The following is a 13,525-nucleotide window of genomic DNA, read 5'->3' as shown; positions in this document are numbered from 1 at the left end:
CAGAGTATGGAGAAAGGAGAGGAGAGAGTGGGGGTTAAGATCAGGCCTTCACCCCCCAGGCAGGATGGGGAAGCCAAGCTTTGCAGATGGTAGGGTGATGCGAAGGACCTCTGGAGACCTAAGGGCAGGAGGAAAAGAACAGATGCAAAGACTGAAGTTTAAACCTGAACAAGCTCTGAACCAACTCCATTTGTCGCCCGACCTCCCTTGTCAAGTAGAAGCCAAGAGCATCTGCAAGCAAACGGGGGCTGAGGAAGCCTTGGTTTGGAAGAACAGCTGCAGGAAAGGTGCTGGGGAGTGAGGAGAAATGGCCAGCCTGGCTGCATGATGAACGGTCCACCCTGAATGCCACAGTGCCCCCTGTCTCCCTGAACCCTGAGCAAAGAAAAAAGACTGTGCTCCAGGGATTAGAGAAGTCAGGGAACGTGAGATGCCCTCAAACACAGCAAAGAATCAGCAGGGTGTGAGGTCCCTGCTGAAGCAGCAGCTGAAGAAACAGTCTACACAGCCCTGGGGAGTCAGAGGCACTAGGTGATCAGAAATACCCATAGGGGGCAGGGTGGAGACTACAGGGCCCTTCCTTCTCTGGAAGGAAGGAAAAAAGGGTTTCAGCTTCTGTGGGTCACTCCTTGAACTTCTCACCAGGCAGCTGAGCCTGGTAAAGATGTCCCTTCCAACCAAACCCCACAAACCTGGGCCAAAGATAGCAAAGAGGTGCCCACCTCCCAGGAGCCCCAGATGCCCAAGATCATCCTTCCTCTCTCTCACTCCCTGCTTTGAGCACTGGACTTGACACCTGATAGGGAACGCCAAGGACTCTGGTTAGAGGAATGAGGGAATGCTTTTAAACAAATGTCTAGCGACAACAGCATTAAAATAATAATCCTTTAGGTTTCTAAACAAAAAAACCCTCCAAAAAAATGACTGAAATGATTTCCCTTGAAGTAACATTCTACTGCAGTGAGTGTCAGCAATCCCAGGGGTTCCCAAAGCAAAATGATGTGAATTCATTTGTATGTACAACAGGCTACCCTTTTCCTTTCCGGGGAAGGGGCTACTTGTGAAAACAAACAATGGGGTCACGGTTCCAAAACGATAAGGGGTCACTGGCGTGATATCAGAAGGCTTTGACTGTTCAAAGGATACACAGCTTTTCATCATCCTGAAACGTGAAGTAAAGTTTAACAAAGAAGGGGTGATCCAGCCGTGACATCACGTCTCTCTCTCGGGTTACATACGGGACCTTGTTCTCTTTGATAATGTGACGTTTCTCTAGAATTTTAACTTAAGAGAGAAGCAAGTTACTACAATTGGAAAAAGTAAGAAAAGACACACTAAAGACACAACTCATAAAAGTAACGGATACGAATTAGTTTTTCACATGAGGCACCCACCAGCTTTGTGGCCTCTGAGACCCACACTGTCCTGTCCCCTGAAATCAGCACAGAAACCTCCAGGGGCTGCGCAGCCAAGTGGCCAAGTGCCCAGAGGGGCACTGTCCCTGCATCCTAGACACACAGCTCAGCTCACTGGAGTTAGTACTTACTGGCATATTCCCTTGAGGTTGCCAGTTCTCGGGCCAGGACAACCTGGTTTGGGAAAAGGAGAAAGAAAAGAGAAAAAAAAACACCTGATGTAATCAGGGCAAGGAGTCTCACAAAGTCACCCTGCAACCAACCACACAGGCTACCCCACCCCCACCATGAAATTACATTCAAATATTTTTGGTCCTGTGCCAACAAATATAGCTGACCATCAAAGACTAAGTTAATGTGTTCTAATAGTTAAAGGAAACACGTGTATCTCTCAACTTTCCATAATGTTCTTCATCAGCTGCCAATAGTCCTCTGATGCAGTGAAGTATATATCCAAGAACATCTTAAGACCAGTATAACCCTCACAAACAGTAGGAAGCAGCAGCAAGTAATACCTCCACATATGGACTGGGGATTTCTTCAGTAACTTTAAGGACATGTTCCCCAGGATATGTTCATTGCAATAAAGGCCATCCTGAATTTGGGCTTTTACAAATAATTGTTACCATACATTTCACTTGATGTCCCTCTTGGATATTACAAATGCTATCCCTGCCCTTAGGGGCACAGGAAACTAAATCACACGTAGCCTGCAGAGAATGCCTCCCTCACAGGATGCAGCCACTCTCTGCTGTGCCCTCTCCACCACACACCTGTCTCTTAAACTTCACTTCGGGGGCAGAGCACCAGTGGGACATCACAGAGCAGAGAGAAGACCTTTCTACATTAGCAATTCCTGGGCACAACCTGACTGCCAACTTCCAAATGGCTGATGCACCCAGTGTGGCAGTGAGCTGAGATGGTTCCCACCCCTGCCAGCTGGTGCAAAATGCCTCTCCTAAGACACCTACAGGGCAATGGCCCAGGACCAGAGAGGAGATGAAAACCTGCTGACTCCTAGGAAATCCTGGGGCCTCCTGGGAAGACGTCTGGAGGCCAAGGCCACGTTCATCTGGCTCCCTAGTTATGAGTTATATCCTGTTACAAAATTGTTCATCAGAAGTGACCCTAGAGAAACAGTGTGAGACGCTCTGCAGTTATTAAGAAGAATGAGGTCAGATTATATGTACTCAAGCAGGAAGATCTCGAAGATCTTTCTGGGAGAGGGTACCTGAGTGGACTGCTTGCAGGCACTGGAGAGTGAAGGGGAGTAGGCTGGGGAAGGACCTCTCTTCTCTAGGTTATGTGTTTACACAATGCTAAACTTCTCACAGGAGTGTGCACTAGCTACATAAGTAGAAAAAGAGGAAGAGAAAAACTGTTAAGAGTACTAATCGTCAGTGGAATCTTATTTGAAGGAGATATTTATGTCATCTTTCTGCTGTGTGAATTCAGCATTCTCCATGCAGGTTTCCTTATGGGCCTGGGCAGACAGCAAGACTAACAGACATGATCTTCCTCAGGGAGCCAGGCGGCAGCAGACCAGGCTTCCCCACTCTCCAGCACCAGGCTCCACCAAGTGAAGCTCCTGCCCAGCCTGAGAACTGCCTCTGGTCCTCCACCCTTCCCCTGGAAATCTAATGTTAAGTGTTCTCTTTTTCAGGAGTGGTGAGAAAGACCTAAAGGTAGCACATATACTCTGAGACCCAAGGATACAGGATTCCAAACAGTACCAGAAAGGAGTCTCCAGGCTCATGGAGCTTTTCTGGGCACCTCCCTAGCAAAGGGATAATAAAAATTTCAACTGGGGTTTTTTAACATCAGAAATATGTCACCCAGAACAGATGGTGTCTAGTTTTACCCACTGTGGAAATCCAGGGATATGAAGGAATTTCACAAATAAGTCCACAATTTCCAGTCAATATAAATGTCCAATGAAGTAAAACTGAAAAAAGGAGAGACTCTTCTCCTTTTACTAGACGACTGTAAGTAACTGTGCAGAACTTCCAAGGTTATTTTCAAAATAGTTTCTACTTTCTGAAAGGATGTATCAGTAACCAGACCTACTGGGGATTATCCTCATAGTTGAAGATTTTTTTATCATGAGGGCCCAATTCTTTCATAACTTGAACAAAAACTGCCAGTTAAAAAAAAAATCTAAATTAAAAGCGTAAAAGGAGCAAAAGTTAACATTAATTAAAATGATGTGGGGAACATGGGTGAGCTATAATACGTCATGTTCTTCATCTCTTGAAATATTTCATAAATGGAAAAAGAGAAAATGAAAACAAATTTCACATTTAGTTTCTTCACAAAGGCCAGTCAAGAAAGACACATTCAGGAACCCTGCTGGCATGAGGAGCCACAGGGACATCCTGGCATGTCCACAGCACATGCTGGGCCCAGAGACCACAGAGCAGGGACCTGTCTAGTCCTGAAGGCACAGACCAAGACTGCCCCATGGTGCTCGGCCTTTCTGAGCCTGCAGCACACCCCTGGCCCCGCCAGTCACGTGAGGCCTCCAACTCAACAAAGGGTGGCCTTGAACCTTTGTTCTTTAAGAGAAAAAACACCATAAGACAGGTAAAATTCTCTCAGGCAACAAAAAGAGTTACCCTGAGTATGACTGGACAGTGCTGTGACGATATTTCTGTTCATGAAACTGAGGACACAAAACAGAAGCCAGCAGGTCTTGGGCTACAACCGTAACAAATATCAAGAGTGTAATGTTTTGTATATATTTTTAAAATAACAGAGAAATAATAAAAATCATTAAATGTTTCCCCAAAACTATGAAGAGATGATACCAATACTAACATTCAATGTAAGGAACAGAAAAGCTTCCCAGAGCCTTGCTAATAAGACACAAGGACATGAAATGTAACTTGCTGATGCTGGGTTAGAATAAAATTTAACTGCATTTTAAAAAAAAATAAAAAATAAGATCAAGACATTTCTTTTAAAGCTTACATCTATAAGATCATGGCTTAGATATTTTAACCATGTGATCTGCCTGGTGGTAGCCAACCCCAAGTCACCTACACAACAGGAGAGGAACCCCTGAGGGGCCTGAGACCCTTCTCCGGGGAAGAACACCCCCAGCTCCGAGTCCTGAGAAAGGCCAGTGTTTCCAAGAAAAACACACTCATTCAACAAACAACAGCAGCATGTACTTACTGTTGAAAAAGAGCCTTCACCAAGAATTTTCCCAAATTTAAAGTCTTCTGGCCGTTTCTTCCGAGGCTGTGGTGGCGGTTGTGTGGTGTGTTGTAGCGTGTTGGCACTGGGCCGGGATTCAGCTGCGGTGCTGTCCATGGTGGGGCCCTGCCTGCTACCACCGCTGGGAACGCCAGGGGCCGTGCTGGACTCAGTCTGGGTCCTCACCATTGATGGGGATGGGCAGGAACATAACACCACGCTGGACTGAATAGGAACGGTGTCATACTGGTGGACACAGGAAAAAAAAAGGTAAGATTCAAAGCAGCTCATTTTTTCCTAAACGTATGAACTAAAGTGTTGACATCATTGAAACACCACCAAGTGCAGGGCAGGCAGGCCATGTGATGTTCTGCTGCACAATTCGGGCCAATGTCCTCCTCCCCCAAGTCCCTTCCCTGCTCAAATCCCACTCTGCCCTGTCCTGTGTGCCCATGGATGCCATCACCCAGCACCTATCTGCCCTTACCCTCTTTCCTCAGCTCTGCAATAAGTCCCCAACACCACCCCATATTCCAGTCTTCCCATCACACTGCCCAGCCTAAACATCACCTGTGGCCAACCCTTGTCCATAAAGGAAGCTGGTTCAAACCCTGTGATCACAGTGCCTCCCATTCCAGAAGCCCGCACCCTGCTTACCCATCTACACTTGATATAAGGCTGGACACACTGAAGGCACTCACGGCCTAAACAAACAGACTAGCTTAAGGCTGTATCCAACAACTACACAGAATTTTAACCTAGCAGTCCTGGAACACAGAAGTGTAACTTAATGGAAAAAAGAGTCCAAGAATTACGAACTACACATAAAAATTACAGTTGATAAAAAAAAAATAAGCTGCTCAAAAAGCACAGTAGTGGAATAATTGATTAATAACTTGAAAAAATAATTTAGAGCCAAACTGCTCACTACAGACCAAAAGTTCCTACAAACCAATTACAGAGTTATAGATTTTTTATTTAGGTAAGTTCAAAAATCTAATTTTTAAAAAATTTCAATGCAATGCCTATTAAAAGAAGCTATCTTCTTTGCAGTAATCAACAAGTTGATCCTAAGATTCACATAGAAACTCAAGGAACCCAGAATAGTCAAACAACTTCAAAAAAGAACAAAACTGGAGAACTCACCCTACCCTACCTGACTTACAAATTTATTACAAAGCTACAGTAATCAAGACAGTGCGGTACTGGTATAAGGATAGACATACAAAAGAAAGTAACAAAGTCCAGAGATAAACCCAAATGTCTACAGCCAATTGATTCTTGACAAGGGTGCCAAAACCCTTCAACGGGGAAGAACAGTCTTTTCAATGAATGGCACTGGAACAACTAGATATCTACATGCAGAGAATGAAGTTGGATGCCTTTCCCACATCAAAATTTAACTCAAATGGATCAAAAATCTACATTTAAGAACTAAAACTATTAAACTCTTAGAAGAAAATACAGGAGTAAAAACTTCATGACCTTGGCAATGATTTCTTAGATATGACACCAAAAACACAGCAACAAAAGAAAAAAACAGATCAAAGAGGCTTCATCAAACTTTTAAAATTTTGTGCTTCAAAGGCATCATCAAGAAAGTGAAAAGACACCCCAAAGAATGGGAAAAAATATTTGCAGATCATGTATCAGATAAAAGACTTGTATCCAGACTATATAAAAGAACTCTTACAACTCAATCTTTTTTTAAAACCCCACAATTAAAAAGTAGGCAACACATGTGAATAAACATTTCTCCAAAAAAGACAGATGGCCAATAATTAAGCACACGAAAAGATGCTCAATTATCATTAGTCACTGTAGAAGTTCAAATCAAAGCCATAATGAGGGGGGAAGGTATAGCTCAGTGGTAGAGGGCATGCTTAGTATGCACGAGGTCCTGGGTTCAATCCCCAGTACCTCCATTAATAATTTTTTTTTAAGCTGTAATGAGATTCCACTTCACACCTATTAGAATGGCTAAAATCAAAAGGACATAATAATAACAAGTGTTGATGGGGACCTAGAGAAACTGGAACCCTCAAGCACTGCTGGTAGGAATGTCAAATGGTGCAATCACTTTGGAAAACAGTATGACAGTTCCTCAAAAGGAAACTAGTACCATATACCCCAACAGTTTCACTCCTAGGTGTATACCCAAGAGAAATGAAAACATATGTCCACACAAATCTTGTACAAGAAAGTTCGTAACAGCCAAAAGGTAGAAACAACCCAAATGTCAATCAATGGATAAATGGATAAACAAAATGTAGTCCTGCTGTAAAATTAAATACTCGGCCATAAAAAGGAAGTACTGATATATTCTATAAAATAGATGAACATGGAAAACATCAAGCTAAGTGAAAATGGCCAGACACAAAAGCCACATATTGTATGATTACACTTTTATGAAATGTCCCCAGTAGGCAAATCTATAGAGAAAGAAAGATGAGTCGTTGTCAGGGGCTGGAGGGAAGCACAATGGGGAGTGACTGCTCATAGGTATGGGGTTTCTTTTTAGAATGATGAGGATGTCCTGGAATTGGATATGAGGATGTCCTGGAATTGGATGGTGAGGATGCATAATCTTGTGAAGATGCTAAAAACCACTGAATTATACACTTCAAATGGGTGAATTGTATGGAATGTATGAATCATATTTCAATAAGCTGTTGTAAAAAATAATTATATCACATATGACTGCATTAATTTATATATAAGAACTCATTCAAATCTATAAATTATCAATACTTTTTTTCAATGAAGAAATGGACAAAGGATAGGCACCAAAAAAACTCAACTAAGAGACAAAAACATGCATCGTAGTCAAAGACAAATTAAAGCACCAGAGATAGTACTCTATACTTTTAATTATGGAGGGAGGTTGGGGATGAATTAATACATAAGAATGATGATTAAGTATGTTTACAATACACAGAGACACCAAATGCTGGCAAGACTACGATAAAGCACGTATACAAGTGTGGCTGGCACCATAAACCCATGTTGCTGTTAAAATGTTTATGGAAAGCAATTTGGTAATTTATCAACAAAGCAACAACAGAAAGAACAGCTGTCAATGAGATACATAAAAATACTAGAGAGAGGTGGGTAGAAATATAGTTTAGATGGGCATTAAGAAAGGATCTCTAGATAGTGTCAAAGTTAAATTGGAAATACATAAAAGCTGTGCCCACAATCATTAAACAAACAAATCTCTTTTCCAGTCTGAGCCGGAAGTGTTCCAGCAGAGGCATCATCAGCCCACCTACCACCAGACAGCTGCAGAACAACACAAATGAACTCAGAGCATCCAGAGTTGTTTCTAACAGTACTCCCCATTAAAAGAACCCAGGAGAGCAACTGACTCCACCTCCTGGAACAGGAAAAAGAAAATCAGTATGGGCCTATAATCTCTTGCTATGTCTGAAAAGGAGGAGGTTGTTACAAGTGTCTGTGCTGTAAGGAAAGGGCAGGAAGCTGTCTTTTAGGAGCCATTATTGGCCACATTGTGACCCTGTAAACACTAAGCACAGCTCATTAGAATAAGCTGAAACCAGACAAATCATGAGTCTGCAACAAGACATAGAGGTGATAAAAAGTATATCAACATGGTAACATAAAAGCAGGTTGAAGACAATTTAACACTTAATTTTATATATTTAAGTAGCAAATGGAGTGTGGCCATACAAATGTTTCTAATATTGTGCATATGTTCACTCATAAAGGATACATAAAAACTTTCTCTCACCATTAAAATAAGGAAGGGAGAGACAAAGAACTATAAAGAAGCCAGAATCCTGTAGAAAGTGTACCGAGAACAGGCAAGACAGGTGGGCGCACAGTAACCAACGATTTGCAGTGGGTGAAGCTCAGCCACAAGAGAAAAGCTGATGGAGCCAGAGACACTCATCTTGAGATGCACAAAACACATAACAAGTAAAAAACAAATCTGACAGAACATCCTGTGACCCAAACATGATGAGCATGGAGGTGGAGAAGTGAGGCAGCAGATGGCAAGAACAAGTGGGAGCCTGGGCTATCCCCAAAATGCTGTATAAACCCCAGCTCCACAAGGCAGGCCAGCCTGGGAAAGGCTGGTTCAGGCACAGTCACCCCAAAAGATACACCACATGCCAGGTCCTAACCAAAGAGCCATCACCAACACTGGAGCTGCACCACAGCTAGGAGGAGGCAGGTCTGCCAAGATCATTATCACTTCAGGCAAGGTACCCAAATATGAAGGAATTAACCAAACACACAGTACCAATGAAATACTAGGAGAATATGACCAACTGGCTCTGTAAAAAAAAGTCTAAGAGACTTTGATTTTTTAAATGTGGCACACAGCACAATGTGACCAGCAGGACAGGTTCTCAAGTTGGAACGGGAGCCAATGGCACACCATTTATTCATGGAACATCAGTGTTTTCTTGAACGCTCTACAGCTCAGCAGTAAGTCAAGTGTGCCTTACACATTTCATAAACACTCCATTTTCATGAGGAGTACAAAGGGTTGGCCCAAGCTCTGGGGCCAGTACTTTAGTGGTTTGTCCCTATAAACAAAGCATACAATCTTAACAGAAGTGTAATCAAATTCAATAACTCCCTTCAGAGATTAGCAGGAACTTTCCATCCTCAGGGGCAGTGGTAAGTGGGGAAGACGTCACAGTCGCCCATCAAAAACTGTGACATGCCTGGACTGTCCTCACCAGCCAGTCCAGCTATGCTATGACTGAGGGCTGTGAAAAGGGACCACTGAGCACCTCACAGGCTTCCTGGACACAGCCAAGAGGTAAGAGCTCCCTGTACCAACAGGGTCATCCAGAGCATAGAGCCTCAGGCCTGGGACTGAGGCGGAGCAGGACCATGTGACCTGAAGGGACACACATGAGACAGGTGAAGTGGAAAAAGCCAACACTTCACATGGTGCAGTCCCAGGCACTACAGTAGTGCTTCAAAAAGTGGCCACACACCCACCGGGCGGGAATCCCTGCCCAACAGGGAAGGGTGGGCACCATGTCTCTGTTGTATCCCACCCTCACCATACCTGCCCCACCAAGTGTGTAAATCATACCAACATGGGCTTGTTTACAGGCCTCATCTAAGTTCACCTGTGTGACAAGCCACCTGCCAAGCAGAGCTCAAGGAGACAGTGGGAGAGATGCATGGGACCATGGCAAATGTTGCTTTTAATTCAAAACTGAAAAGTGAACTACTGAGTAAAATCTCAAACATGAAGTTTTTAAATAACAAAATGTATGAGCTGATTCACAGAACTGGAAAAATGTAATCGTACAAAGACATGCTTCTAGATCCAAAGACAATTCTAGGAAAGCTACCAACATATCTGTCACATGGAGGCTTTTGAAATAGGTGAGGGACAGCACACTGCTTCTTCACAGAGGGCAGAAGCTCAGCTCTGGGAGGCGAGGTACTGCAAACGACACCCAAGAGCAGTGAGCATCAGCTGCGATGGCTGCGGAGGCAGGCGCTGCATGCAGCAGGCAACCCCGTCTGCAGGAAGCAAGGGGGCACTGAAGACCTGGGCGTGATAAGCACCATCAAACTGGCTATCCCGGGAACAGATGAGCCTGAGATCAAGCACCCTGGGAAGGCCTGACATCACAAAGAACGCTGACACTGGCTCCAGGAGCACTTACTGAGAAACACTGTCTTTGGTTCCAACTTCCTGAATGCTGACTGAACAACACCCAACCCATGAGAGTGGTCCTCAAAGACAACAAAAGGTAATTCTGATGAAACTGTTTTACAAGCATGTATTTCTGAGAGCTTTCTTTTCTTTTCATCAAAGTGGTTTCCAAGGTTATAAAAAAGGTGTTCAGAACAGGTCCTCAAAAGAGAGCACTGGCCCTTAGAAAACATGAGTTTGCTCCTGACCTTGGCTAGGCCAGCTCTACACACAGGCACCAGCCAGGTGGCGGCCCCTGCCCTGCACCTCTGCCCATTCTGGGCTCTGCGGTGGACATGTGGAAGTCAACCAAGAGGCACGGCGAAAACCAACAGGCTGTCTCGACAGAGCTGGACCTGACTCCAGACCCACAACACCGAGCAGCACCTGGCCTGGCATTGACAAGGGAGGAAGTGGAGCATCTGCTGAATAAAACCTGCTAACGTCCTCCCCAACATCTGTCCAACCCATGTGGTTGGTAAGCCATGGAAAATGCCCTGGCCACCTGTATACTTCATAGAGCCTGCCACAAGATAAAAGTTTGAGCCTAGGATTTTTCCACCTGTAAACGTCAATACACTGGATGCTAACTGTTACCTTCACAAGTTGCCTGGCTAGTTCACCCAGCCCAAAAGCACAACTCCAATGAGAGGTTTGAAGGCAGACATTGATAAGCATCTCCTTTAAGGGATACATGCCACCTAAGTATAAATTAACATAAATTAGTGAGTCTTTCTCTGTTGTTGGCAACTGGCTAAAACTGTCAGCATGCCCTAGACAGGTGAGAATGTTCTGGAGCCTGAGCTAAACCATGCCTGCTTCAGTTTGGTGCATACTGAAGTAGAAGGCTTGGCCATAGTCAGTGAAACGGAGTGTGGGCTCTGGAGATGCCAGAGCAGGGCAAGGTGGCCGTGGGGCCAGACTAGAGGGAGCAGGGAGAATGCCGAGTCTCCACACACATACACCAGCCAACTCACCTACAGAGCACAACCACCATTCCTCAAATGCCCAAGACTCCACCACTGCACCCCAGGAACCACTCAGCGCCTTCATCCACCCAGGCACAGCAGGCGCATTCTACAGTTTGCCACAGCTTACAGCATACCCTGCAACCCAGCATGCACAGTCCCGGGAGGGTCAAGGGGAGCTCCAAGATGCTTAACTCATCCAGTGCAGACAACTCAGGATGTGGCACTTCTGTGAGCACATCCTACCCTCCAAAGCCACGGTTTTGTAATTTCATAAAAATATACCACTCATTTTTGCTTATCAGAGTTTCTTAAAGGAGATAAATTAACAACATTATCAACGCAATTACTCTACAAACATGGCCACTGTGCTAGCGAGGGTCCAGGGACTTGGCTGTAAGGCAGATGTGGTCCCTACCCCTAGGAAGCTACATCCTAATGGGGTGACAGGCCCAACATCATTTACAGAACTAGCTGATTCAAGCTGTGAGGGTAGCCATGGCAGAGATGGATGAGTACTGGGGATACAAAGCAGACCCCAGGCTGCTATGGGGCCAGAGCATGGATTGGTGAGGGGCTCAGAGAGAGTGCTCTCATGTGGAGCCATTAGAGGGCTGCAGCAAGTCCAAGGGAGGGTGACAGCGGCTTAGATGGCACTGCAATGGAAGGAAAGGAAATATTCACATACAGAAAGTGAAATGCAATAATAGCTAATCATGCATCACACATTTCCAAGTTTCACTTTCCCTTAATGTTTCAGGTTCAAAATTCAGATTCAGCCGACTTCATGAGTCAGAAAGAAAAACTAGTCATTCTGAAATCAACATCCAAGTAAAGTGTACAAAGAACTCTAGATTTTTGACATGGCAATAATAGATGATGTAATACAGTCACACACACACACACATACCTGCTTCCCCATCACATGCTTTAGGAGAAACACAGGGCTGCCACCATCACTTCATAGCAGCTGCAACGATTTAACGTAAATGCAGTCACCCCAAGACCACACTTCAACAAATCCACCTCAGCAACAAATGTTCACTGAACACCTACTATGTGCCACACACAGTTTTTGTGGCGCTGCTGACACAACAAAGAACAAAACTCAAGGAGTCCACATTCTAGTGGGGGCAGACAGACCCTCAAAAAACAAAACCCAGGTAAAGTTCAGTGTGTCAAATGGTGATAAATTACTGTAAGAAACATGCAACAGTGAAGGAAGATGGGAGTATTTGGATGGGGGTCGTATACATTTAAACAGAGAAACCCACACTGGGAAGGCAACATCTAAACAAAGATCCAAGGAGGTGGGGAAAGCCCTAAAGATGTGTGGGGAGAGCCTTCCCGGCAGAAGACTAGCCAGTGCAAAGGCCCGGGGGCAGGAGCAGCTCTGTACTCACGATTGTCCAATTTGGCCCTCAGCACAGGCCATCTCCAGACAGAACCTCTGGACACCAGGCAGGGATCTTAAGGTCCCAGAAACACTCCTCCTGGGGTCACTTCTGGCACCCTGTGGGCACCTCAAACCACAAGGGTGGGCCAAGCACCTCAGTGCAAGACCAGCTCTCAGGGCCCCTCACTGACGGAGAGATGTTTACAGGACAACCGTTCATGCTTTCTCCTCCTGCAGCCATAGCTTGCTGGCATGGGTACGTTTTAATGAACAGTTTCACTTCTTCAGTTAAAATGATTAAATGATTAAAATATTAACTTTTAAAGCATTTTTAAAGCAACAACTGTAAAATGGAAAGCCTAAGAGAAGAGCCCTCTTCCAGTGTGAAAAGACCATATACTTATCTGTACTATCTCTGTTATTCTAAAGGGCTAATTTTTCTAACATTTTGAAGCAGCAATTAAGCCGCATAAATAGCACTCTGAGAATATTGCCCTGATCCTGAGGACAGACACTAACTACCGGGGGCCCTGGGGCAGGGGTTGGTGGGTAGTCAGGTTCCCAAGGAGCTCCTTCCAGCCCACCAGCCCCCCACCCCGTGGAGGCAGCACAGCACAGGGTGCCCAGGCAACCCAGGGCCTGCCGGTGAGTCACTCCCTCCCAGCACAGCCCAGTCAGCTTGCCACCCACTTAGTGACCCAAAATTATGGTAAGTAAATACTTTTGGTTACTCACTTTCTGAAATTTAAATCTCTGGAGAAGTTTAAAGCAACAATACCCTAGGTATGCCTGTCCCCCATCCTTATCCTCCCTAATAAAATGGAGCTGGTCACAAGTTCTCAAGAACATGGCTCCC

General features: G+C 44.7%; 1 protein-coding gene across 6 annotated transcripts in view; it reads right to left on the bottom strand.

Moving 5' to 3' along the window:
• Positions 1-13,525, bottom strand: part of PDPK1 (3-phosphoinositide dependent protein kinase 1) — a 73,106-nt gene that overhangs the window by 34,074 nt on the left and 25,507 nt on the right. For all 6 annotated transcript variants that reach the window (XR_010377637.1, XM_064478362.1, XM_064478366.1 and 3 more), the window contains 3 exons: positions 4,593-4,859; positions 1,547-1,589; positions 1,147-1,284 (listed from right to left, as the gene is read on the bottom strand). Coding sequence is in view for 5 of the 6 variants with exons in the window: in XM_064478366.1 (XP_064334436.1) it covers positions 1,147-1,284; positions 1,547-1,589; positions 4,593-4,859 (448 nt within the window). In the remaining variant the exon portion in view is untranslated. The remainder of the gene's footprint in view (positions 1-1,146; positions 1,285-1,546; positions 1,590-4,592; positions 4,860-13,525) is intronic.

This window comes from Camelus dromedarius, chromosome 24 (genome assembly GCF_036321535.1).
Source record: "Camelus dromedarius isolate mCamDro1 chromosome 24, mCamDro1.pat, whole genome shotgun sequence".
NCBI classification, from domain to species: Eukaryota; Metazoa; Chordata; class Mammalia; order Artiodactyla; family Camelidae; genus Camelus; species Camelus dromedarius.
The sequence above is the reverse complement of the archived record's forward strand: the minus strand, read 5'-3'. Positions and strand labels throughout refer to the sequence as shown.